The sequence below is a fragment of the Miniopterus natalensis genome, chromosome 17 (assembly GCF_054644295.1).
Source record: "Miniopterus natalensis isolate mMinNat1 chromosome 17, mMinNat1.hap1, whole genome shotgun sequence".
Classification (NCBI taxonomy): Eukaryota; Metazoa; Chordata; class Mammalia; order Chiroptera; family Miniopteridae; genus Miniopterus; species Miniopterus natalensis.
This window is the reverse complement of record NC_142097.1, coordinates 22254438-22280224: the sequence shown is the minus strand read 5'-3', so window position 1 is coordinate 22280224 and position 25787 is coordinate 22254438. Positions and strand designations below refer to the sequence as shown.

General features: G+C 50.2%; 1 protein-coding gene across 1 annotated transcript; it reads right to left on the bottom strand.

Annotated features, from left to right (window-relative positions):
- Nucleotides 1-1011: 1011 nt before the first annotated feature.
- Nucleotides 1012-25787, bottom strand: MPP3 (MAGUK p55 scaffold protein 3). The gene is made up of 19 exons (XM_087826077.1): nt 25760-25787; nt 24565-24627; nt 24182-24300; nt 23849-23926; nt 22615-22695; nt 22256-22393; nt 19100-19181; nt 17882-17967; nt 16458-16532; nt 13477-13673; nt 11791-11855; nt 10546-10566; nt 9929-9970; nt 8703-8867; nt 8518-8598; nt 6069-6162; nt 5782-5890; nt 4283-4405; nt 1012-1959 (listed from the first exon to the last, which is right to left on the bottom strand). Exons 2-19 carry the CDS (start codon nt 24587-24589, stop codon nt 1783-1785), a joined length of 1758 nt encoding a protein of 585 aa, XP_087682203.1. The 5' UTR covers nt 24590-24627; nt 25760-25787; the 3' UTR covers nt 1012-1782.

The following is a 25787-nucleotide window of genomic DNA, read 5'->3' as shown; positions in this document are numbered from 1 at the left end:
TCACCCTTTTGCTAGAAGGGTCTAAAGAACGTGATCCCATTAAGTGAACCTACCAGGTTAGTGAGACGGAAAGTTGCAAATGTGTCCTTGTGTAATAAGGTAAAATGGAAATTTCTAAATGGGCAGCAGGTCTTCACCCTTAACCTGGTCTCCTCATGAGGAAAAGACCTTGACATTTGCACGTGTAAGAGCCTCTTTTCAGTATTAGAAGCTACAGCCACACTGCATATTACTGTAAATTCTAGCTGTGAACACATTCCTCATAAGTCAGTTATTTAACAGGTAGCCTCAATGATGGAACCACAGAAAGAATGGAGTAGTGTGGGATAGTGGTTAATGGCCATCTCTGGGATTAGGGAGACAGGGCTCAAATACTACAGCTCTGCCACTGACTTAAAGCTGTGTGAGCTTGAACGTGTTATTTAAACTTTCTAAGCCTTGTTTTTCTTATAAAGGAGATGATAGACTCCTACGTTACAGGCTGGAGTATTTGTCAAAGTAATGGGCCTAAAGGCCTTAGCATAGCTCCCGGCACAGAATAAAAACTTACATACACTGGCTATTAATAAGAAATAAAATTCTCTTAGCAGCTAAGATATCTCACAAACCCTGTATGACAAACCGTTTTGCTCAGAGACAACGCATTAGGCCCACACTCGGAGTCAATATAATTTGATTTGCACAGTCAGGACTGACGTATCATGGTTCAGACACAGTTTGGACAAGAGGGATCATCTGGTTTCCCATGATCTAGCACGACAGGAGCCCCTGGCATCTGAAGGTAGGGACGGGCAAGAACCAGGACAGCTGTCAGTAACGAGAGGGACAGGTGGTGGAATAGAACAAATCAAAGCAAGGACTCAGTTGTAGGAGTTTGTGGGTATTTAGAAAGGAACAAGAAGCCTTACCTTCCTCAAAAGTCCCTGAAAACACCCCTATACCAGAACAGTACAGTAATTCATGATGACGGTGAAGTACGCCTCTTCCACAGACGTTCATGTATGCTCACTACTTAAGAAGGCAGCCAAGCCGGTGTTGCTCAGTGGTTGAGCATCAACCCATGATCAGGAGGTCACAGTTCGATTCCCGGTCAGGGCACATGCCCGGGTTGTGGGCTCGATTCCCAGCAGGGGCCATGCAGGAGGCAGCCGATCAATGACACTCATTATTGATGTTTTTCTCTCTCTCTCCCTCTCCATTCTTATCTCTGAAATCAATAAAAAAATATTTTTAAAAAATAAATAAAATTTAAAAAAAGAAGGGAGAGAACCAGTTTTCCAGTGCCAGACAAGCACTCACCATCAACAAAGTGAAACTATTTTGATGCTTGAAGACAGGGGAACATCAGTTGCATGGGAAAATTCCCTTGGGTTAAAACAACTCAACTTCCAACAGAGCTGGATATATGAAATGTCACCCTCTTCATAAAGCTCACATCCCTGCAAATCGGTACTCTATAAATTCACCACCCCCTCCCCCAAAAGACAGTGGCTACTTAACTTTGGTACAAAGAATCAGGGTCAACTTGCCTGTGATACTTTAATGAATGAAATGTGTTATTTTGTGATATGCCCCCTTTCAACTCATGTTTTCTGCTCCAGAGGGGTGCAGTGGAAAACAACAGACAAAACCCAACGAACAGCACTTCCCACATATACTCTTCTTGATGATGCAGTTAATGGAAAATTCTGCCTCTCTCCACCCTTGCGATTCCTTGATGGTAACATGGCTGGACTAGGTGGTCTTTCAGGTCCCTTCCAACCTGGATGTTCTCGGACCCAGTTACCTGACCCAGCTAACAGGAACCCAGTGAGTGTCCTTGCTCAGCCTCTCGACGAGCCCCCTGAGCTGGCTGCATGCGCTCTGGAGGTCCTGCCTCACCAGCACGGCGTCCACCAGGTGCCCGTAGTGCTGGTCTATGAAGGCGGCAGAGGCCGACATCTCTCGCTGCTCTTCATCCTGCAAGGAAAGGGGCAGCTACGGAGCAACAGGGCGGTTCACCCCCAAATAAGAACCCTACAGCCTGCGTCTTGGGCCATGTTCCAACCTCTGATTTTGCAGTGATGACTGTGGTCCATGAATAATCTGTGTACACACACAACAGAGTGGAATGACAATATCCTATCAAACTTCCAAGGAAGTTAACGGGCAGTAGACAAAGTCATTGTTCAGTCATTCATTCATTCAAAAATATCTACTCAGGACCTGTTAACTGCAAGCCGTGACATGAAGTGCTTTGGGGGGGCGGGTGGGGGGGAAGGGAGGAAGGATGCTGATTCTATATCTGTGTCAATATCACACTTCCTGTTCAAAGGTATTTCCAAAGGAGTGGTACCATTGTGTTGCACGGCAATTGGTTAAATAATTACAGGAACGATCTATAAATAACAACAATATAAAAGTTTAAAAAAAAAGGGGAAAGCATTTCTGGAATCAACTGGCGGGGGGAAGAAGGTTAATAAAGAGCTCTAATGCCCTCTGAAGACTCTTACATTCATGCTATAGAACTCTGTTCTTTTCATATCCTCATACCAGGGCCAAACACTAGCACAGGGGACAAAGTAGAGTTACTCAAGAAAGTGCTGGGCCCTGACCGGTTTGGCTCAGTGGTTAGAGCACTGGCCGGAGGACTGAAGGGTCTCGGGTTCGATTCCAGGTCAAGGGCACGTACCTGGGTTGCAGGTTCAATCCCAGGCCCCAGTTGGTGCCCACGCGGGAGGCAACCAATCGATGTGTCTCTTTCACATAGATATTTCTCTCTCTCCCCGCTCCCTCCCCTCCACTCTCTCTGAAAAGCAATGGAAAAAATATTCTCGGGGACCTGAAAATTAACAAAAATAAAAACTAAAAAAGTACTGGGACAACACTGGTCAAATTCCCCATTTCCTTAGGGTACCCACTTTCTTTAATCAGGTTGTCCTCCTGACACCTTACACTAAGCTATAGATAGCCAGCCAGTGATCCCTTCTTTGCCAAACCCACACGTTTGCTCCTTCATTCAAAAAACCTCTAATAAGTAGAATTTAAAGCAGATAGTTGACTAACAGCTTGGTTTGGGGAAGAAAGTGGAAGATCCACTCTAAGTAAAATTGCAAAACAAAGTTTGTCACTGGCCTTCACCCACCTCTTCTTCATCTCTTTCCAGTCCTGTGTTGCCTTCTCTCCTCTGCTTCTAGGGGCTCAGTGTTTGGATACTGACACAGGGGGGTGAGCTGTCCTCCCCAAAAGAGACCCATCTTCCAAAACAGTCCCTCCCCTCGCCCTCACCAATCAAAACCTGACTTACTTCAGTGAGAGCACCAGCAGCTTCAGAAGATATGTTCTAAAGGGCTGGGAAACAGTGTTTACATGTGACCACAAGGACGGCTGAGGCCGAAGAGAAGGGTGAGATCATCCCTTATCCTTACTTCTTTCCCCCAGGAGGTCAAAAACTAGATGAAATTGGGAGAAGCTTCCCAATTCTATATTGGATCTTGCAGGGCTCCCCTGGGACTGAAAAGAACTTCACAGGTTCCCAGTGCTGCCCCTGATCTTCAACCCCACCTCCCCCAGCCCTCACACACCCCTTATAGACCTGTCTGCTCCTTTTGGAGCTTCCCCTCCTCCAGGACCCCCGTCGTTCATCCTGGAAGCATTTAGCTATTTGAGAAATTACAGAAGGAACATTTTTGCCACTAAGTACCTCGATCATCTTAATAAATATTTGCATCTTGAAAGAACTTAAATCTCTAATGGAGTAAAATGCGTGACATTTGTTTTGCAGCCACAAATCCCCTGCATCCTTTCCCTGGCCTGTAAAGGTGGACCGTTCAACCATCTGCAGCTTCAGCAAGAGAGTCACAGATCTGAAACAGCAGGCACGTGGGAAAGACTCCCCTCATGCCGCCAGTTGCCCCCACGTTGGATTAGCTCACTGGATCTGAACTTGGTTTCCATTAAAGTGTCAATTTAAAACTACTTGGGTTTGGCTTAGGAGTTCAGCAGATTTGTGTGGTTTGGCACACTCAGATCAGGTCCCTGATAGATGTCTGTCCCTATTTTCAGGGAGGGTGTTTCTGTGCGGGAATGGAGGGTGGTGTGGAACCCAGGCAAAGCCACCCCTGTCTCAATTGGGAGGCACTTCCGGCTGCCCCACCTTGAGCCTTCTGGTCACTTGACCAAGTAAGTCTGACCAGTAGGCAAAGTGGGAAGATGGTCTTCTGCAGGAGGTACGAGCACTGTTCTCTAATGGTAACAGGCGCAGTTAGGCCTTTAGAAAAGAAACGATCAATGTTAAACTTACAAGTAGGGCTGCTGTGTCCTCACAAGCTGGGGACGTGGGTGGCATCTTCCCCTTTTCCTGAATTGCAGGCTTTACAAATATAACATAGGGCTTGAACTCTGAGGTCCTCAGCTGTCTCAGTGCCTGAGGGAAAAAGTTCAGGAATATTATATACTTTGAAAATATTTTACTGTGAAACAGACTTTCGAATGCTCAATAATGGCATGCTTCATCAAGTGACCTCGATGGTAAAGGTTCTGATTGCCTGGTCATCTGACAATGAACTTCAACTGGGGAGACCAACCGCTCATTTTCCTGCTCTCCACTTTGACTCTGGGCTCAGCTGGGCCCTGAAGGCCTACTCGCCGAGAAGGGAGGTTCCATAGCCTCCGCTCCAACAGTTGCCATCTCTCTTGGCTCTGACCCCACGAGCTCTAATTAACCTTCTGATGCCCTTCTCTACTTGCCCAGTCCTGATGGATGAGCCAGCAGGATTCGATGTGTATCTATTTAGTCACCAATTTGGACTACACTAATGCAGAGTGCATGCCATCGCACAAGCCTCCTCATGATATTCAAAGAACAAAAGGTTTGCAAAGCAAATGAAGAGACCAAGAACTCGAAACAAACTGTACAGGCTTTAGGAGGTTTTCACTATGCAAATCGTCCTGTTAGTGGCATTTTATCTTAAGGGCCTCTATTTGGAAACACTGGTATTAAACTCCTATGTGGACAATCTGCAGCCAAAACAATAAAATCACTTTCCAAATAAAATCTTGACATTTACACTTTTAATTTTGACTACCAACTTCCAGTAAGTCCAAATTACTGAGGGTTTTCCTTATATATATAATGTGCTTTTTGGAATCTGTTTCAAGCAAACTTCTATGAAATAAAGCTTATAGCTTATATCATAAAATTAGAGTTCTTTTCTATAGAGGAGTAAAAAATCCCCAAGCTGAAGTCAAAGCTTAGAAGTGTTTCTCAAAGACAAAGTTAAAAAGATGGGTAAGCCCCTGCCGAGTACACAGTTTTTGAAGCACTTCACAGGGTCATGTCTCCTTCCCTTTTCCCCTTTCAAACTACTCTCCTGACTGCCTCCCTCAGTGGTTCCTAAGCCACTGATTTCACTTGTCCTGATCAAGGAGGAGGTGCCCTGACACCACTGAGCCCCAACTTCCACCTGGGCACTGACATCTAATTCCCTGTCCCATCAGAATTGGCCAGTCAGCGCCACCACCAACTTGCATGACTTACTCCACGCAGAGATTCCATCCTGGGTCTCTGGCTGCCAAGAGGGTCCATGAGCTCCCTACAATTTTAATGCAGTTTTTGTGTACAGAGGTGCATATTTTGGGGTGCAAAGCTTTCATTAGATTCTCAAAGAGAGACCCCAGGAAATTTCAGTATCCAGTGCTCTACACTAAAAATTCCTTAGACTGAGGTTCAAATATTCTGTAAAATGTACAATCCCCTAGTTTATAAATTCCATTAACAAAACAACTGGCCCAGGAACTCACATCTGGCTCCACGTCCACCAAGCAAACTTTGTTTTTGGCCATCACAGCCTGAATGGCGTCCAAGCTGGTTCCATAGAGATATTCCTTATATTCACCATGCTCCAGGAACCTAAAACAACACCGAAGGAGAAAAGGCCTTTAGTTCCTGAGCTTGCCTGAATTAGCAAGGAATACAAGCGGACTTCCCACCATGACTTCTCTCCCACCCCTCTGCCTTTCCTGGAAGCCCTCCCAGGGGGTCCAGTGGAACATTGGACAGTTGCAAAGAGCCACAACTGCACACGAACCTGTTGTGATGTATGTCGGCTTCAAATGCTTGCTTCGAGACAAAGTGATATTCCACCCCCTCCTTCTCATGGCTCTTTCGGGGCCTCGTGGTATCTTTTAAAGAAAGAACAAGAAGAACCAGGCAAAGAGATGTCATATCACGGTGAGGACAGCAGCCCTTATTCAGAGCTCACTGCTGATCTGTATATAAACCGTCTTCCATTCATCCCATGTTCCTGTGTCAGGCACAGTGCCCTTTCCAGGCACATCGCTGATTCACACAACTCTCTGACGCAGGCAAAAGGAGGCCTCCCACTGTGCAGGGGAAGAAACTGAGGAGTGCAGAGAGGTGACACGGTGCCAATGACCCAGACCGGCAGGTAGCAGAGCCAAGGTCTGAACTTTCTGTTTCGTGCCAAGCGTCTGCCCTTACCACCCTGCCAGCCTGCCTCATTGATGCTGTGGCTTTTAAAGATCGCCGAGGAGAGTCCTAGTCCTAAACATTCATTAGTCCCTAGCCCTAATTGCTTTTTAAGAGCAGAGGCCACAGACACAGATGACCCTGCTGAATGCTTTTAATTCTTTATTCAATTATATCTCATTTTGAGAGAGAAGGAGACATGAAGACAGTCCCTTTATGGATGAGATGTGCTTCAGCAGAGCTGGCTCTCACATGATTTTACAGCACAGAGTGTTTTCTGATGGATTTCCATAATAGCAGTGAAATGATGTTCCCCGAGAACACTCCTGGGGAGAACCAGGTCCTCCGCGGAACAAGCGCACACGCGGAGCAACACGCCGCTTCCCCCAGAGCGTCCCAAAAGGAAAGACGGGGTCTGGGAGGACAGCGTTTTCTGCCCTTGGGGGCCACGCAGGGACATGCTCTGTATTCTTCATGTGGCATCTTTGGCCAAACTCTGGCAGAGCCGCTCAGGTCACTTTTCTGACCATGTTATTTCCTTGCTCTAAAACTTTTATTCACCCACTGATTACATTCTAAAGGCCTCAGATGAGTGTATGACACCCTCGTGATCTGCCCAGCCTCCAACTCCGCTTCATTTCCTCCACACCAGCTTCCCCAGTCCCTAACACTGTTGTGCCAGTCACACCTTCATCCCTGCGCACGTGTTGCTCCTTCCTTTCCTCTCTGCCTAGAAAACTCCTATTTACCCTTCAAAACCCAGCAAAAAGGTCACTACCTCTGGGAAGCCTTCACTGACATCCCAAGTTCCTAAATGCAGGGGGGAAAGTCACCTATCTGTGTGGTACCTGGAAGCAGGTAGGACTGACCATCCAGGTACCCTTCCCCCAAGGGACTGACCTGAGGGTTTGAAAGGGTCAATGTGTGAGCAAATTCCACATGCCCTGTTTCAGTCCATCCTCTCAGCCTGAAAGGCCATGGCCCCCTGAAATCTGCCAGGCCCAGGTGTGTTACCCGAATGGCATCCCCATCCTTGTCATTTTGGGTTGGGCTCCGGAAGACAATTCTGACAACCCATAGACTGGGCTATGGGCCCCAAGGCCCAAGGGAGTGGCTTTGTAGCTGTCCTTCCTCAGAACCTTCTGGAAAGGTCCCATTACTGCCACCACAGCATTCCTTCTAGGAGGCCACCAGGTGCCCACACTGTATCCCACTGAGGCCAGAGGGATGGACAGAGAGTCCCACAGAAAGGAAAGGGACAGCCAGGAAGAGGCAGGCTGTCATGAAGCCTGGGTAAGAATGTGACTGGGGCAGGCTGCCTGGATTTGAATCTTGGCTCCACCACTTACCAACTGTGTGACATTGGGCAAGTTACTTAACCGCTCTGAGCCTCAGCGTCTTCCCCTGCATGTGGAATGATAACCCGTCTTCTCAGTGGCACTGGGAAGGCTGGCCAAGTAACTCACAGGAGAGCTCCTGGTATGGCTCCTAGCACTCTTCTTTCTCCTGTTCCTCACCACATTCAGAACGAGGACCTCCTGCCTGCTGGATTTCAGCATCCGTGGCTGCCTCTAGACTCAGGAGGCACCCCGACGGCCCAGATCCAGCTACAGGGGAGAACCCAGGCAATACTGCTCACCAGGCTCTCTGGCTTCCCCGCCCTTGCTCTCTTACCCAAGCAGACAGCAGGGGCCAGAGGAGTCAGAGCCATTTGGAAGAGGTGGCAGGAGTGTCCCCATTACTGGGGGCCCCTTGGTGTTGGTTTAAGGTTGCTACTTTGCCTGCAGTGTGCTTTAGACTCACCTGCCATCCCAGGCAGGAACCGGGCAAGTGTCCTCCAGCGTCTGCCTCAGAGGGTCCTAGTGGACCACTGAGAGTGGGTCTCTCCCATCATGTCTAGGTCCATGACCTGCCTATAGCAGGCAGTGCTTGCCAGTCACTCAGACCCAAAGTAAGAATCAGGATGGATATGGGGAGTCAAGGCCCCATGAAATATTCACGTGTAGACACACACCCCTCCCCCGACACACCCACGTGGGCCCTCTTACGTGGGACAGCAACACCAAAGTGCTGTGGGTTCTCTGCCACCACCTTCTGCTTCAGCTCGTGCAGTCGGGCTCCCAGAGACCCTGGGAAATGAAGGGAAGGCTGACCAGGGACCCTGCGGGGCTCCCTCCCCACTCCTCCAGGGAGGAAGCCAGCCCACTCCCTGGAGACACAGTACATCACCTACCGATCAGCACCACCAGGCGGGGCAGCTTACTGGGCTGGTGCTGGTACCTGGTCACTTCTTCATAGGTCAGCAGTTCGGGGGACTCGGCTACTGCGGACATCTTTCCTTCCTGCGGGCTTCCCAGTCTCTCCCTGCGGCCCAGCCGGAAGCTCCTCCGAAGACCAGCTTTGGGGAAAGAGCAAGGAGCACCATGACATTTGTCCCAGGGTCTCCCACTAAAGACTTTTTCTACCTGGCCCAACTGGAGGTGAGGCTGAACCCCACTGGCCTCTCCCGAACTCCTCCTGCTGTAGGAAGGGGTTGATCAAGACACAGTAATATGACGAAAGGGTGACCACCTGGCATTCAAAAACAGGGTTCAAGGTCACTGTTTTACTTGGCATATGACTGACCTCTCTGAGCTTCAATTTCCTTGTCTGTGAAGTGGAAACATAAATATAGAAATGCAATATGTGGACCGGATCCTGGATCAAGGGAAAATGCTCTAAAGGGTATTGTTGGGACAACTGGCAACATTTTACTATAAACTGTATGTTAGATAATAGAATTGTATACATGTTAAATTCCCAGAATTCCATAATTGCCCTGGGTTATATAAGAGAATGTCCTTGTCCTTAGGGAATACATGCTGAGTATTTAAGGGTGAAGGGACATGATATCTGCAACTAACTCTCACATGACTCAGGAAAAAAATGTATATATGTAGAAAACGGAAATGATACAGCAAACATGGCAAAGAACAACTGGTGAATCTGGGTGCCGAGTATATGGGAGTTCTTTGTACAATTCTTTCAACTTTTCAGTAAGTTTGAAATTACTTCACAATCAAAAGCTAGAAAAACTCTTTGTCTGTCTTTAGGTCTTTGAAAAGGCTGACCAAAACGAAAGTGAAGGTACTTGGGAGACTAGTAAAAGGCTCCCCTGCTGCATTATGGTGACATAACTACTGAATAAACTACAGTTGAGATCACGAGAATAACAGAGTCAGTATTAACATAAGGCCTATGTCAGGGCTCTGCTCTCAGCGTCTGGTGAACGCTGAGGTGGGGGCCCCAAGAGGCAGGTCGGCCCCTCTCTGCTGACAGAGATGGAGGGGAAGCGTGGGTCCCACAGGCTCAGCTGCTCAGATCACTCTGCTTTTGTCTCTCCCTGACCCAGGAGCCCGTGGGGGGCTGTGTATGAGCGCAGAAGCGAATGCTGGGGGTAGAGCCACATGTGCTACTTACCCACATAATGCCCTTTGAGGTACCCCTCACAGTCACAGGTCTCTGGGAACCAAACAGAGAAAGAGGCCAGTGAGCCATTCTGGGCACAGACCCCAGCCCAGAGGTACCCATCCCCTGGATGGCCAGGAAGAGCCCCCTGGGATGGTGTCTCGGTGGCTCAGGAGAAATCCCATGTCCTGGACACCCCAGAAAAACAAGTTATTCTGTTTAACTCAGTTCTCCATGCTTAGGCCCCAAACAGCCTTTCCAGGCCCTAGCAGGGGTTTTGGGCCAGCAGGCCCCATCCCGGTCCTTCTGAGTCAGGAGGGGAAATTCACTAGCCTTGCCCCCTCCTGTCTCTGGCTTCCTACCCAGCCCAGCCACAGTCAGCCCAGCCAGAGTCCTGGGAAGGCTGAGCCCTGCATGCCAGGCAGGCAGGGAGGGGTCCCGTGCCCACCAGCTCTGCAGCCTCAAGGAGTAGGCTGGACAAGCTGGCAGAGCAGAGAGAGGTGTGCAAAGAGTAGAAGGGCACAGCCACCCCAGATTGGGGCGGGGGTAGGGGAGGAACAAGCCCCTCCAGCCCATTCCACAGAAAAGGGGCCTTGTCTGTGCACGCAGGGGACAAATACCAGGCCTACCTTTGTCACAAGGCTGATCATCTGCGGTTTGCACAAAAGACAGATGGAACAGCGTTAGTGAAGGGGAACCAGGAGCCCCTGTGGCTGAGAGGCAGCCATGGCCTCGTGTGCCTGAGGAGCCCTCCATCTGTCCCGTCTTTCTCTCCCCCAGCAAACCTGTGATCTGAGCTGTGGTGCATTATTAAACCAGGACCTGCTCTAATTAGTCTTCCTGTGTGTGTCTCATTAGCAGCCCAAAGAAAGCCAACTCATCGCTGGCGTAAGCAGCCTCAGGGCCAATTTATTCAGCAGCCCTTCTGACTGAGAGCACGTCTAGAAGAGTGGCCGTGGGCAGTGGCCACCATGCCAGGGGAGCAGCTTCCTCTAGGATGCCTGCAGTGGGAAGGCTTCCTCTCCATACCCTAACTGGGGCCTCTGATCACAGGCCCTCTGAAAACGTGACCCCGGTCCCATTCCCTTGACCTCATGAACCTCCATTTTCCCATCTTGGAAAAGGAGATGCCCTGATCCCACTGCTTCATGGGGCTGTTGTGACAATTACAGGGCAAGAAGGTAGGTGGATGTGTTTTCTAAAAGGTAAAGTGCTACACAGAGTAGAGTTGGCAGATAAAATACAAAACACTGTTAAATTTGAATTTCAGAAAACCAAAGAATCTGTGTTTAGTATAAGTATAGCCCATGCAATATTTGGGACAAATGTATTTATACTAAGAAACTATTTGTTGTTTATATGAAATTCAAATTTAATTGAGCATCCTCTATTTTTATTTGCCAAATTTGACACCTAACAGGAGCACAGGATCACTCATAGCCTTCTCCATTCCCTCCCAAAATCAGAGGCTCCTAAATTGACGGGATCAGAGTACCCCTTGGGAATCTAATGAAAGCTGTGGACCTTCTCCCAGAGATAGGAAAACAGACTGAGAGACAGCCACACACACACACACACACACACACACACACACACGTTTGCACACAATTTTGGGAGAGGTGTTAATATGCCCCCTAGTGTCATCTATGAGCCCCAACTACAGAAGTTCCTCTCCAGGGACTAGCTCCCCCCAACCTAACCCCCATTTCCCCTCCTCGTCCCTCTCCCCACCCCTTCCTTCCTCTGTAGGCCTGGATGATCAGAGAGGTCCCTTGGTGCTCCGTCCAGCCCAGTATCTGCTTCTTCCTGGCACAAAGTCCCCAAGTCCTAAGCCCAGTCCCTCCCTGAAGTATCACCCCTGCCAGTCTACTCACAGGGAGGCTTCTTGAGGCTCTGGGGGCTCGGCAGGGTGCCCGTGGCTCTCCGGTAGCTTAGGCGCCTATGGACAAGGAGACAGACAAGCCCATGAGCTGGGCCATGGAACCAGTCACAGGAAGTCTCTTACAAAGCTTGGAGAAACTGAGGCTGCACCCTATAGGTGGGCAGAGCCTGGCACTCCAAGGGTGTCCTACTTCACACTGAGTTCCAGTGGGGAGGGACACTTACAGGTGCTCACTGGTTCACAGGGGAAAGAAACAGTCTCGCCCTGGAAAAAGCTCACCCAGCCCAAGATGGTCACCCATAGGGACCCAGCCCAGTCCCACGGTCAGCAGTTAGTTGCTACTTTGCTACGAATGACTCTCAAGGAAGGGAGGCCCCTTCTCCTTTCACCTGGCCTTCCCATCCCTGAGGAAGCTGGAAAATAGCAGGACTCTCAGTAGAGGCTGAGGGTGAAAGTGAGCCTGATTTAAAACCTCTCTCCCAACAGAGACCTCAGCCTGACACTTTATCCAATATGGTTGTTAGTGGAGAGGTAGCTGTCAAGGCCCCATCTCTGACCCACGAAAATGCCCAGGGCTCTCGGAGGTGTTGAGATTTCCACATTTAAATGAAGCTAAAGAGCATTCCCCCCAAGCCCTGTGAAACCAAAGATGCAAATGGGTCTGAGGCTCCCCTGAGGAAAGAGAACAGTGGTGCTCAAGCTGTAGCACCTCAGAATCACCTGGAATATCTGTGAGAACACAGAGCTCAGAGTCCACCCTGGAGATTCTGATTTGGCAGGGCCCCAAAGCCTGTGTTTATCACAGATTCTCAGGGGATGCTGCCACCCCTGGCCTAGGGACCGCACCATGAGGGACACTGAAACTGATGAATGAGGCCTGTCATGATTGTCCTCTGCACCCCAAAAGATGAAAAAGGGTTTTAAACCTCAGGGGAGGCGATGCAGTCTTAACTGCCAGCCCCTCTGACCCAGAATTTACATGTCTGGAAATCTATCCTAAGGAAATAATTTGAAATACGAGGCGCAGTCTATGGGCAAGATACTAATTGCAGCCTTGTAGCAGTGAAAAGCTGGAGAAGACTGAAAAGTAGGGAAGGAGCAGCTTTCTGGCTAAACTGTAAGCTCCTCCAGGGCAGAAACCAGGGGTTCACAACAGCCCACAGGATGCCTGGCACAGGCCAGCTCCGTTCATAATAAATACATTCATGCTGCCTATGAATAAATGGTGTAGCTCCTGATGAAATATTACACAGCCACTAAAATCACACAATAACTAAGAGGTAATATGTGGCAAATGCTGGTGTCAAACTGTATAGTAAAAAAAAAAAAAGCAAGATCTCAGATTCTACATGCAACACTCACGTAAAAAGTACAGGAAAGAAATAAATTAGGCTCTTCAGATAATGGTGAGACTTTGGGTAATTTTCTTTTCCTTCTCCTCCTCTTCTGTATTTTTATATTTCATTTGTCAACTTTCTCTAAGTCTGTGTTATATGATATACATTAATTTAATAACATAGATTTCTATATATTTCTTTAAATCACATCAGTCATCGCCACTGGTTATGGGTCAAGAAGAACAAACACAAGTACAATTGGTACTTACCTCTAGCTGTGGTGGCAGAGATCTGGGGGCTGCCACTCCAGAATACCCCCTTATAACACACCCCAGACCCACCTTTCCTGGAACTGCTTGGAGGGAATGAGGCCAGCTCGAAGGTTGGTGTCCCCCACTCGCTTGGCCTGCCACCACGTGGGGTCATCCTGGCTCACCACCTCCAGGACCTGCCTGCGCTGGAAGGGCAGGCCTGCCTCCTGGCAGGGAATGGCCCGGTCCTCCCGCGGGTTGTAGTGGAAGAGGGCCCGCATGAACACCTGCAGAGGACAGGCTCCGGTGAGGGGTGGGGACCCTTCATCATGGAGACATAGACATGTCTATGCCATGGCAAAGCCAAATCGCAACTACTGTTCACAATCGGGATGAATAAGCGGCCTCGAGAATAGAAAGTTAATCAGAAACATACCACACAGATTTTCTTATTGTTCTTCCACCACGTGGATATGACAGCCAGGAAATCCCTCAAGAATCAAAATTAATAGATGGGCCCCGTGTCTGAATTTCTTCTTCTAGCCTAAACGTTTCTTTAGTTACCTGATCTGCTTTCCTTAGCATACACAATGCAACAATTAGTCCTGGGAACAAAAAGTAAAGGCAAGCACAGTCTGTAACTCAAATGTGATTTTTGATATGCTAACTGCCCCTAATGAAGTCAGCAGCCATCTGCTAAATAAGTAATCTAGATGTTTTGGTAAGGACACAAATATCAATAAAACTACTCTTACTGATTCCTCGCCATCATTTTTCAGTGGGTACTTGGCACCCACATTTTAAAATATACATATATCTTTATTGATTTCAGAGAGAGGAAGGAAGAGGGAGAGAGAGAGAAAAACATCAATGATGAGAGAGTCATTGATCAGCTGCCTCCTGCACGCCCCTGACTGGGGATCGAGCCCGCAACCCGGGCATGTGCCCTGATCAGGAATCGAACCGCGATCTCCTGGATCGTAGGTTGATGCTCAACTGCTGAGCCACGCCCAGCCGGGCGACATCCACATTTTTTACAGTTCAATCCTGACTCACCTGTCACATACTTGGCAAACCCCCAACTCTCCCCTTTACCCTGAAGTCACCCCCTCTAAAGAAGACAGTGAGAAGACACAGAATTTTGTCACACTTCCTTGTTCTCTGCTGTAATTCAATAGCATGGATTTATGTATTTCTATTTGGGCCCAATAACTTTAACAGCAACTAGACCAAAAAAAGGCCAGACGGCTTCTTTAGACCAGTGATTTTCAACCATTTTTATCTCCTAGGACACATAAACTAATTACTAAAATTCTGTAGCATACCAAAATATATATTATTTTTTGCCGATCTGACAAAAAAATAAGTATAATTTTGATTCATTCACACTGGATGACTATTGTTGTGTTGGCTGTTGTCAGTTTTTTATTTGACAATCTAAGGGAAAAGAGGTCAGTGCCCCTGACTAAATAGTCAGGTACTACATGTTTTAAAAATTCTTGCAGCACAGCAGTTGAAAATCGCTGCCTTAAACAGATCAAAATCATATTCCCTTATGTGTCCACAAGAAAGATTCAGTTAGACAACAGTAAGAACTTTCTGGCCACAAATGTGGCCAGATACCCTCATGAAGCCACATGAAGTCACAGATGTTACCAGGGCCCCAGGTACTCAGAAGATAGTATAATTTTAAATGGTCAAGCTTCTGCTCAAGAAGAAATATTTAGGAAGGACGGGCTAAGGGACAGGGACAGAAAAACCAAGTTCTCTCCCTATATCAAGTTAAAACCTTCGGCAGCTGCATATGGGGGCCACATTATTGTCCCAGGAAGAACCACTTCCATCAGGTTAAGAGTTCATGGTATGTATGCCCTGGGATTCGATGGAAGAGGGCAAATAAGAAACAAGCCACAAAAATATTATTTCTTCATTTGCTTAAAAACACACACAGCCTGACATCAAAGACACTGTCCATTCTTAATCCCCACTCAACAAAATATCTATTCTGTGCCAGGTGCTGGAATGTCCCCTCTTTCTTGCACTTAGTACTGAAAGGAAGGGGCTGGGAATCAGCTTTTTTGAAAAACTGGCATGCTCCCTTCTACCTAATGATGAAAAGTATGTAATTTATGTTCTCCTTTCTGCCTTGGATGCCAGAGAAGTTCAGATCCAAATTTATTTGAAGTCAAATAATGCCCTCTTCTGTCCTCTCTACCACCACCTCAGCTCGGGTCTTAGCAACCTCTCAACGGGGCTTTTACAACAGCCTCCAACCAGGTCTCCCCGCCTCCATCTCCACCTCCCCACCCTCCTCCATGTGGCTACCCTCGGCAGCTTTCTAAAACACAAAATGGGGTTGCATTGCTCCCCTCTAAAAAGAAAAGAAAAAGTCTCAAGGTCATTCAGAACACAGCCCTAACCCACCTCCCCCACCCCAGGGATCTTTCTCACCGAGCCCCAAACACACTCCTTTCCGTCGCTCTGAGCCCGCTGCCTGAACCTCCTTCACCTCTTCTTCCCCAGGGACCTACTCAGCTTCACCGTCCTCCAGCCTCCCTTCCTCATGCCTCCTAGGGGACACCGTCCAGGGCACCTGGAACCCTGTACCCAATCTTTCCACAGCACTTATCACACGGCAATAAAAGACTTGCTCCCCGGCCTCTCCTTCTGAACTAGGAACCCTCAAAGCTCCTAGTCGACCCCGTCGCCAGCATCTGGCAGAACACCTGGCACAGCGAAGGTGCCACGCAAAGGTAAGCTCCACAAGGAATTAAACAAATGGCAGTTACTTAATTGGTCCCAAAGCCAGCACATTTGGTACCTTCTCCTCTTTATGGCCCCGATTTTCTATTTCAATTAAAATTCATTAGTAAGCTAGGTCGAATCTGGTTTTCAAAGAGGCACGGAACAAATAAATGAATCACTTTGTGACGGAACTGCAATCTATTGAGCACATGTTCCGAGGACCAGATGTACGATCTCTTCCCAAATGACCGTTTCAAAGGCTGGGCTGGAGCCCTCCCCATACCTCCAGCTTCTCCCATACCCCCAGCTACACCCCCTCCCCATACCTTGCTCTCCTTTAAACGGTCCTCCTCCTGGGTGGCTGGGATGATTTTCAGGGTGATGGACCCCTGGGACTGAGCCTGAAAGGAGAGAGAGCACAGGCTAATCACCTCCCAGGTCTAACCCTCTAGGAGTTCACATCTTCCCAGGTCTGAAAGCTCACGTTCAGAGGAAAGTCAGACTCACTACCTCTCCTGTGACCCACCCTTCTATGGTGGCACCTGTTGAATTAACAAAGCAAAACTCAAAAACCAATACCTGCATTTCAGACAAATGCGAACCCGAGGACAATGCATGCACTGCATTTGAGCTCTGCACCCTCCTGCCCTCTAGTGCCCCACAGGGCTGCCCTTCTTTCCTTCCTCTTGGGTTATTTTTAATAACCCAGTCCAGTTTCCTTTTCCTCCTTCCTGCCTGACTTGGGGCTTGTTCCCAATCAGTGTGTCCCTCTTTGGGTCCATCTTCCCCGACAGGCTCTCCAGTCCCAGGCTACTCCTATCTTCCCAGGGGTTCCTCTTCCCTCTGCCTGACAGAGACCCTGCATCCCCATGTAGGGGGACCGGGAGGAAGAATGCCATCAGCCCATGGGAGCACCTCTCGCCCACTGGTCTCCCTGGCCCTGCATCACCCTGGAACACAAGGAGCTCAGTGCCAGAACTAGACAAAGGACAGTGAGATGCAAAGACTGAAGGGGCTGCCTGCAACCAGGGCCCGACAGTGGGGCCTTAAAGAGCCAGCCTCCTCTCTTCAGATCTCATCCTGTTTCTGCTCCAAAACCATCAGAAGTTAGCAAGGAGTATTCTGTCCGGGGAGGGTGCTGAGGATTCAGAGGACAGAACTGATTGGGGCTCATTACAATTTCAGTTTAGACTTCAACTTCCAGAATGGGCTCCGGAGGCTGTTTGCAGCCCAGCACAGGTGTGAAGCGCTGTATCTTCTTCTAGATGTTTACATCCTAGTGATCACCACACACAGGATGAGAAACCGCCCTGCCCTTACTTCCCAGGAAAGGAAACTGAAGCGCAGAATGATCTGATGACTTGCCCAAGGTTGCACAGCCAGAAAGTGGCAGAGGCAGGATTCAAACCCAGGACTGGCTGACCCCAAAGCCCTTGCTTGGGTCCTCCCTATGCTGCAACTTCTTATTCCATATTCCTCGGCCCCAGGGTTCTCCCAGAAGGATCCTCAGGAAAGGGAGCTAGAAGTCCGGGGGATGACTGTGCTGAACAAAGATCTGCGAGAGGCACATGGACTAGAAGCTCAACTCCTCCTGTCCCCCACCCTGCACCCTGGGCACTCTGTAAGGCCACTTTGCCTGCAGCCCTCCATGAAAACAGGGAGACTGAGCCAGAGCCACCCTGGCTCCAGGAAGCCCCCTGCTTGGGTCCCTGAAGCACCACCAAACCCCCAGCATGCGTGCAGCACGGACCAGAATCTGGCTGATCTCGTCAGGCCGCTTGTGCAAGACTGTGATCCCGTTCACTTCCCGGAGCTCGTCCCCAACGTGGACCAGGCCTAGGAGACACAGGAGCGACCATCAGCACAGAAAAGGTGCTCAGAGCTCTGGGCACCGCTGGAATTGGGATGAACTGAATCCCTACTGCGTGCTGGGTGCCTCACTTGGCATCACAGCCTTGCAACCACCCGGTGGAATCTCCAGTTTACAAGTTGGCAACTGAGACTCAGAAAAATTATGCAGCTTGCCTAAGGCCACACTGCTAAGAAATACTGGAGCCGGGGTTCAAACATGGTTATTTTGACATAGAAAGATTGTGTTCTTTCTGCTGTAACTTCTGCTTCTTGAAAAATTGCATTAACTCTTCACCTTCCTGGGTTTACAGACACACTCTAAGAATGTCCTTCTCAAATCTTAACAAGAAGACTTAAGAGCACTGGGAAGGTATCATCAAGAGTATTGTTAAACACATCTGCTTGGTGGCCTCCGCTTAAATGACAAGTGTCTCTGCATTCTGGGCCCTATTTGCTACTGAAAGTGGACACTGGCCCAGCAGCATTGGCACCACCCAGGAGGCAGTTAGGGGTGCAGAAACTGGGGCCTGCCTAAGACCTGCTGAATCAGAACAGCCTTTAACAAGATGCTGGCACTGGGGGGGGGGGGGGGGTGTTTGTGTGCTTGCTCATGTTTGAGAAGCTCTGGTCTAGGATTTTCCACAACAATGATCCTCAGACTTTTGAGGTAATACCCCCCCCCCCGCCACCAGCAGGCTTGCCTCCAACTAGTTCTTCCCCACACATGATTTGCAAGTTGTTTTCCACTCAAACAAATATGGGACATGAACACCCTGCCCTCAGTAACAGTGGCAACTGGGTGGTAAGGAAGGGTGTCCCTGCTCCCCAGTTAGGAATTACCCACCAAGCCCATGCTCTGTGCTTAACTACAATAGTCCTCAGGCTAAGCCAATACATGAGTCCTTCTGTTCCCTCCAAAGTACTCCATGCCTGAGAGACTTTTCAAACAAAGTTTCTACCAGGCTTGTGAAAGAGAATTCCAGCTCTGCTCCCCAACTCCCAGTACATCCCAAACAGGTGACGAGAGAGGAGGGGGAAATGAGACCTGTGGCCAAAGGGAGGGAGGCTGTGGGATGAAGGCCATCACATTGGCCAGGTGGGCACTGATGCCACTTACCACTCCGGTCTGCTGCGCCCCCTCGCATGATCCTGGCCACCACGACAGCCCCTGAGTGCTCATCCCGCCGGATGGTGGCACCCTGTATCAGAGACAGAGCAGGCAGGATCCTCAGCACCCCCAAACCTCAGATTCCAACACTCTGGACCCAAAAGAGCCTCCCCATCCCTCCCTCTGTCATCCCAGAGGGCAGATCAGTGGGGACCTTTCCAATACTGAGGGCAAAATAAAACTGACATCTCTTATTAGTAGAGCACAGCACTTTACAGTTTAAACAAAGCACAGTAACACAGTGCCAATCTCATTTTGGAGAAGAGGGACAGGGGCCCAGAGAAGGTAAGGATCCTCAAGGTCACCCAGCCGAGAAGGAGTAAAGCTTTTCGTGATGCTGAATCCAGAGTTTTCCCTAGCACACCACAGCCCCTGCCTCTTGCAAAGACATTTAATAATGAGGAGAGTATGTGCAAGCAAATTCTCATCCTGCCTCCAACCAATCACAGGGCTACCGGGCCTTCTGTTGCCAAAGGCAATCAATTATGCCCCAGCCAGAGCTTCGGGACTAGGACTTGGTCCATGAAGCACAGAAGAGAGGCTCTCGAGGGTGAGGAAGGCCTAACGAGCCCTCAATTTCACGCACCACGCAGGCTGGACAGGGTAGCAGTCAGGTCAGGAGCTAAGCTCCAGAGTTGGACAGCCCTGGGTTGGAATACACTCTGCTGTTTACTAAAAGCACGAGGCCTTAGCAAGAAAGCCCCTTATCCTCTCTGGGATAACCTTTAACTCACAGGGTTGTGCAAGGATTACATCAGGTAATACATGCAAGGCGCTTAGCACACAGTAAGAGCTCAATAAATGCTGTTTATTATTGGCTATAACTGCAAACACATCAGTGCACTTATTTTTAACTTCGTTCGTGTCATTTGAAGTACGTAAGATAAATATTGCTGGAAAGAGAGGCCATTCGCTGAGAACCCTGTGGTTTCTTGCCCCCAGACCTTCATGCTTTCTAGCGTCTGTGTCCATCCTTTCCTCCTTCCCCCATTTCAGCGGAGGGGCTCCTCCTATCTGGCCTGGTCCCCCTGCCTCTCCCTCCCTCTCTTACATCCTCACTGCCCCTTCTCTACTGGCTCCTTCTCCTGGCCCTAAAAATATTATCAAGTCTCTCCCATCATAAAAGGCTGCACCCCCATCCAGCAAAAGCCAGTCTCCGTTGCTTCGGAGCAGCTTCTTAAAGGAGCAGTGTGTGTCTGCTCTCTCTGCTTCTTGCCCTCCGAGTCACCAAGCCCAGCAACCTCAAATGCACCAGCAAAGGCACCTGATGACCCGCCAGGCGCGCCACCCTCAGTCTTGTCTCCTCTGATCACCCCACTGTCTGGCTCTGGTGCTCACCCTCCCTCCGGAATTCTGTCTCAGCCTGGGCCCTGGTGACACCTCTCTCCCAGTTCTCAAAGACAAATCATCTCCCTGGCTGAGCCTTCCTCTATCTGCCTTGTGAGTGTCTTCTTGTCTCACTTTGAATGCTCTTTACCCAGGAGGTGTCGACCTCTCAGGTGTGATTTTAACTCCTTCCGAATGCTGGGGGCTGCCAAATTTGTATCTCTGGACACATAATCCTACCAGCTCCTGAACATCTCCACTTGCAAGTCACATAGGCCTCTTGAATTCAATGGGCCCTAAGTTTCTCCTTAATCTCTCCCTAGAACTGTGGCTCCCATCGCCCAATCAATCATCCTAGCAGGATACCTGGACAGTAACCTAGGTGCTTCCCCAGACTCTTGCCCAAACTGTGGCAGTCACAAAGTGACATTAATTTTATTTCTGAAATATTTCTTGGATTTCTCTTTCGTATTTCCACAGGCCTAGGTCAAGCCCCACTTCTGAACTCTCACCTTCAAGTTGGTTTTCTGCTTCTGTGCTCACTCTCCACTCACTTTCTACTTGGTAGCCAGTGGGATCTTTCTACACTGCAAATCTAGTCAGGCTATTTCATGCTTAAAACCTTTCCATGGCTCCCCTTTGAGGTCAAGCTAAGTAACTTTTCATGGACAATCAGATTCTTTATGATCTGTCACTCATCTGGCCTCACCCCTGCTGCTCCTTACCTCAAACTTGGCTTTCTATGTCCACACCAACAGCTCAGAGTTGCCTGAATATACCATACTTCCCATGGCCCTGCTTGTGCAGTCTGCTGTGTACAATGCCCTTCCTCTCCCTATTCCTTCTGGAAGATTCCTGTTCCTTTTTTGGGAGTTCAGCATGGGCATCACCCCTTCCAGGAAACCCCCAGTCACTACCCCCTATGAACTCCCAGAGGGCAGGACTAAGTCTTAATCATCTCTGAACTGCCTGCACCCAACAGGGTGCCTGGCACCCAAGAGGGTACACGATGTGTTTGCCAAGTCACCGCTGTTTTGAAAGAAAGGAAATAGAGGCAGAGGAGAGATCCTGCTCTGTTTGCAGAAGGGGCTCATCTGAGGTCATTTGGTGAAAGTTGACTCTAAAGAGTGCCAGCCAGGGTATTCTTCAGGGTAAGCACTAGTTCTCCGGACTTCCCCTGCTTCCCTCCATCTAATAAACAGCCCTGCCCCTTTGCTTGGTAAATCAGTGATGAACCAGAGCCAAAATGATAACCATCTGTCAACTGGGGAGAACAGCAGCTGCCCTGTGCTTCCTGGGTACTTAGAGCAAGAACTGGCAAACTTTATGTAAGGGCCAAATGTAAGTATCTGAGGCCTTGAGGGCCGCATGGTTTCCTTTGCAACTACTCAACTCTGCTATTGCCATACAAAGGTAGCTATAGACAATATGGAAATGAACAGAACGGCTGTGTGCCAATAAAACTTTATTTACAAAAGCTGGCAGTAGGCTGGGTTTGGCCCTGGGACCATAGTTTGCCAGTTCAGAGCATGATAATCAGAGCTGCCCCTTTTCCTTTGGGAAATAACAGTCGTGCAGGTCATTTACTGCAAAAAGGAGCTTGGCTGCAGTTGAGGGAGGCTGTATCTACCTGAGAAAGGGGTACTCTGTGCACAAAAGTGTTGCAGGGACTAGTGACAGCCCTGACAAAGCTGTTGTCACTCACTCCAAAGACTTCAGGAGGGTCCCTTCCCAGTTTTCTGGGTGGAATAGGAAAGGGGATAAGGGGGTGCCACATACCAGGGGTTCCTTGTTCTTTACCAGGCGGACAATCTTCACTGATTCTTCATCAAAATCCTCGTCAATATTATCAGGCAGAGGGGGGAGAACAGGGTCGAAATTTTTCTGGGCAACCGTATCATGTACCATGAGCATGGCCTGTCAGGAAAGCAAGAGAAATGAAAGGCTGGCCCAGAGCTCACAAGCGTCAGGGGGCCTTGGCTGGGCAGTGGTCTGGGGATCTTGGATTTCATGCCAGAGACAACCACCCCAGACACTGAGACTGAGGATCCCTCACTCAGAGTCTCCTTTCCTCAGTCTCAGGACTGAACACTCAGGAGACAGGCTGTGTGGGTGGGCAGGGACTGTGGCGTGACTACCCTGAGGTGGGGGGTGGACAGCAGCTGGAGCAGCTCCCTCTCGTCGCTGTGCACGGAGGTGGCCTGCAGCTCCTCCATCACCTGTAGAGCAATGAGACAGGCGGCTGTGGGTGCTTCAAGCCAGCTGAGAGTCACCACGGAAAACCCTGCTCCCTGCACCTCAGAACCAAGGGCCCTCCCAGCAACTGCTACAGCACCCAGGGCACGTGGGACCTCAGCCACCCAGGCTGACCCTCTCAGGGAAATCACACCAGGGATCAGAAGAGCTTGAGCAGCTCCACAGGGTAATCCTGATGGGTGCTAATTTATGAAGCCCTTACTGTGTGTCATTTGCTTTGCACGGACCTTCTCACTTAACTGTCACAATGAACCAGATGTAGCGGGCACTGTTACTTTGCCATTTTACAGATGAGAATTAAATGAGAGATGAAATCTTGCCGAAGGTCACAAAGCTGGTAAGTGGCACAGCCAGGACTGAACCTGGCTTATTATCTGTGCCCTCACCACGGCACTATTTTATAAGATGAGGAAAGTGGGGCTCTGAGAGGTTGAGTGACTTGCTTGAGGTCACAGAGCTAGTAGTAGAGGCGGTGCTGTGCCTGGGAGCCTGCACTTAACATGCTCATCATATCCCATGGAGGAGAAAGGCATGGGAACTGCACCACAGGGCTGCACCCTTCCCTCAGCAGGCCATCTCCTGGGGCTAGGTGAGTTTATTCAGGAGCAATCAACAGGGACAGCTTTCCCCAAATTATGCAGCACAGAGGACAGGTCCACAAGAAATTAGGAAGCATTCCTTTACAAAATGAAAAGCCTGCGCCAGTAAACAGGGACAAACTGCAAGTCCCTTGCCCCCAGGACTTCACACTGGGCCTCCCCAGACATAAGGTCTTGTCTGACCTATTCATATTGCCAGTCATCAACAGTTTGGGAGCTGTGGAACTGATCCAAATGCTCTCATTTCACAGCTGGGGAAACAGACTTTCTCAGGAACACACAGTAAGTGGGCGTCATCGTGTCACCGTGTTCCCAAGCCCAGTCCAAGGCTCACGAGTTCCTCTGGGCCTGTTAGGAGGCCCAGGGAGGAGGAGGGGGAGGAGGAAGGGAGACACTCTTCACCTTGGGGCTCCCAAGCCCCAATGTCCCCTGGCTAAGCAATGGTGACGAGGCAAGGTGATGGAGCACTCTGGGGTGGGGAGAGGGCTGACACTGGAAGGAAAGGCCTGGGGCTTACATCCTCGGCGAGGGCCACGGCGCTGTGCAGAACCGGGGTTGGGCTTTGCCTCTCGTAATAGCGAAGCTTCTCGTGAATCTGCAAAGACAGCCGATTTCTGGCTGGGGCCTCCCAAACCAGCTGCTTAGGTTTACCCCAGACACCACACGGCCCGCCCACAGCTGTAGGGCTGCAAACTGGGTCATCCAAGGGGCAGTGTAAGAGAAAACCCTGCACAGTGGACTAGTGAAGGCCTTCCTGGGGCAGGGAGATGGCTAGGATGACCTCCACAGCCACAGCTAGCGAGGAAGGCCTCTAGGAAGCCTCACCAGAGGGGCTGAAACAGGGCTTTACCTTCATTAAGTAACTGAGGCTCTTCTCACTGAAAACATCCCTCAGGAAGCCCATCTCTTCCTTGTGGTTAGAGTCTGGTCTGAGTTGAGAGGTCAGCAGCGCCAGGGTTTCATGCAAGCCTGAGGAGAGGGTAAGGAAAGTGGAGTATAGCAAATGCAATGGTACTTCCATTGAGACCCCCGGTGGGAACCCCCAGAGGACCCTCAAACAACACTTCAGCTTCTCGTGAACATTCCCCAGGCTCTCATTCCCAGGGCTTGGAGGCAGGGCAACTCCTGAGAGCCTGCGCTGACAGCAGCCTGCTTTCCTTCCAGCCTGGCTGCCAGGCAGGCTGGCTTTTGTCTTCAGGGCCATGGAGGCCCAGCCCCGGGGAACGCACTCACCAGAGTCCTCGGACAGCACCGGCATGTCTGTGCTGGTCAGATCCCCAGCTCTGCCTGTGGATTCTGGGAGAAAGAGAGGGGAGGGGAGTGATGCTCCTTCAAGCATATTCATTCAACAAACAGTGATTACACATCTACTGTGTCTGTCAGTGGCCACTATAGGGACAGATGGGGATGGGAACCAATAACTATCTGCTCACTTTTTTCAGAAAGGAGAGAACTGAGATTTGCTGAGTGCCCCCAATGTGCCAAGCATCGTGTCGGAGGATTTCATATGACATTTTTCTTAATCTGCAGGAATGAGTTCTGAGGAATGAATACTAATATTACCATTTTACTGATGAAGAAACAGAGGCTCGGAGGAATTCAGTAACTTGTGGGTCAGAATCCGAGCAGCCCCTGTCTGACAGTGGTTCTCCCTTCCACAGCGTCCCCTTCTCCTGTGTCCTCCTAAGAGGCCTCGATCAAGTCCCTTGCCTGTCACACCTTCAACAAGTACCTGGATGGGCCTACAAACTCCCTCCTTTCCCTCCATCCCCAAGTCCCAACCCGAAGGGAGCCTCCCCCTAGAACAGAGCATACAGAGGAGGTGGGGAAATGAGAGCCCCCTTGCAGAGGGCCCCCCAGCGTGCTCTGCAGCACGTGGTCCTCAAAAAGTCCTCCTTCAGAAGGGGACTGGGAGAGGAATGATTCATTCATTCTGAAAACATGGGGCCAGCCCCCTCTGCGTCGGAGCCCAGTGACACTAAGAAGCATAAGAATGATACCTGGCCCTCCAGCCAACGCCCCCCCCTCTAGACTCACCCCCCCCCCCCCGCTCCTTCTAGCTGAGCACCCCCTCCCCTCTCCCCCCGGCGGCCCCGCACAGACTCCAGCTCGCTTTCAGAAGGAACCTGTGGGGCGAACAAGGAGCGAGGCCGGGCGCAGGAGAGGCGAGACCTGGGGGGCGCCGGCGGGCGGGCTCGGAGGGCGCCGAGCGGCTGGAAAGCAGCGGGGCGCAAGGGGGTGGGGGCGCGGGCGGGAAGGCCGGGGCCGTGGGGCGGGGACCGCGCTCCCCGCTGACCACCAGCTGCGGACTCGGTCGGCCGCGAGGCTGGCGTGGGCACGAGGGCGGGCGTCGGCCCACCCCCCGCGCCCGCGCCCGGCCCCGCCCGGCGGCCCGCGGCCCCTGGTGCGCCCGGGCGCGGGGTCCTACCTGCGCGCGCCGAAACCTCCGCCGGAGC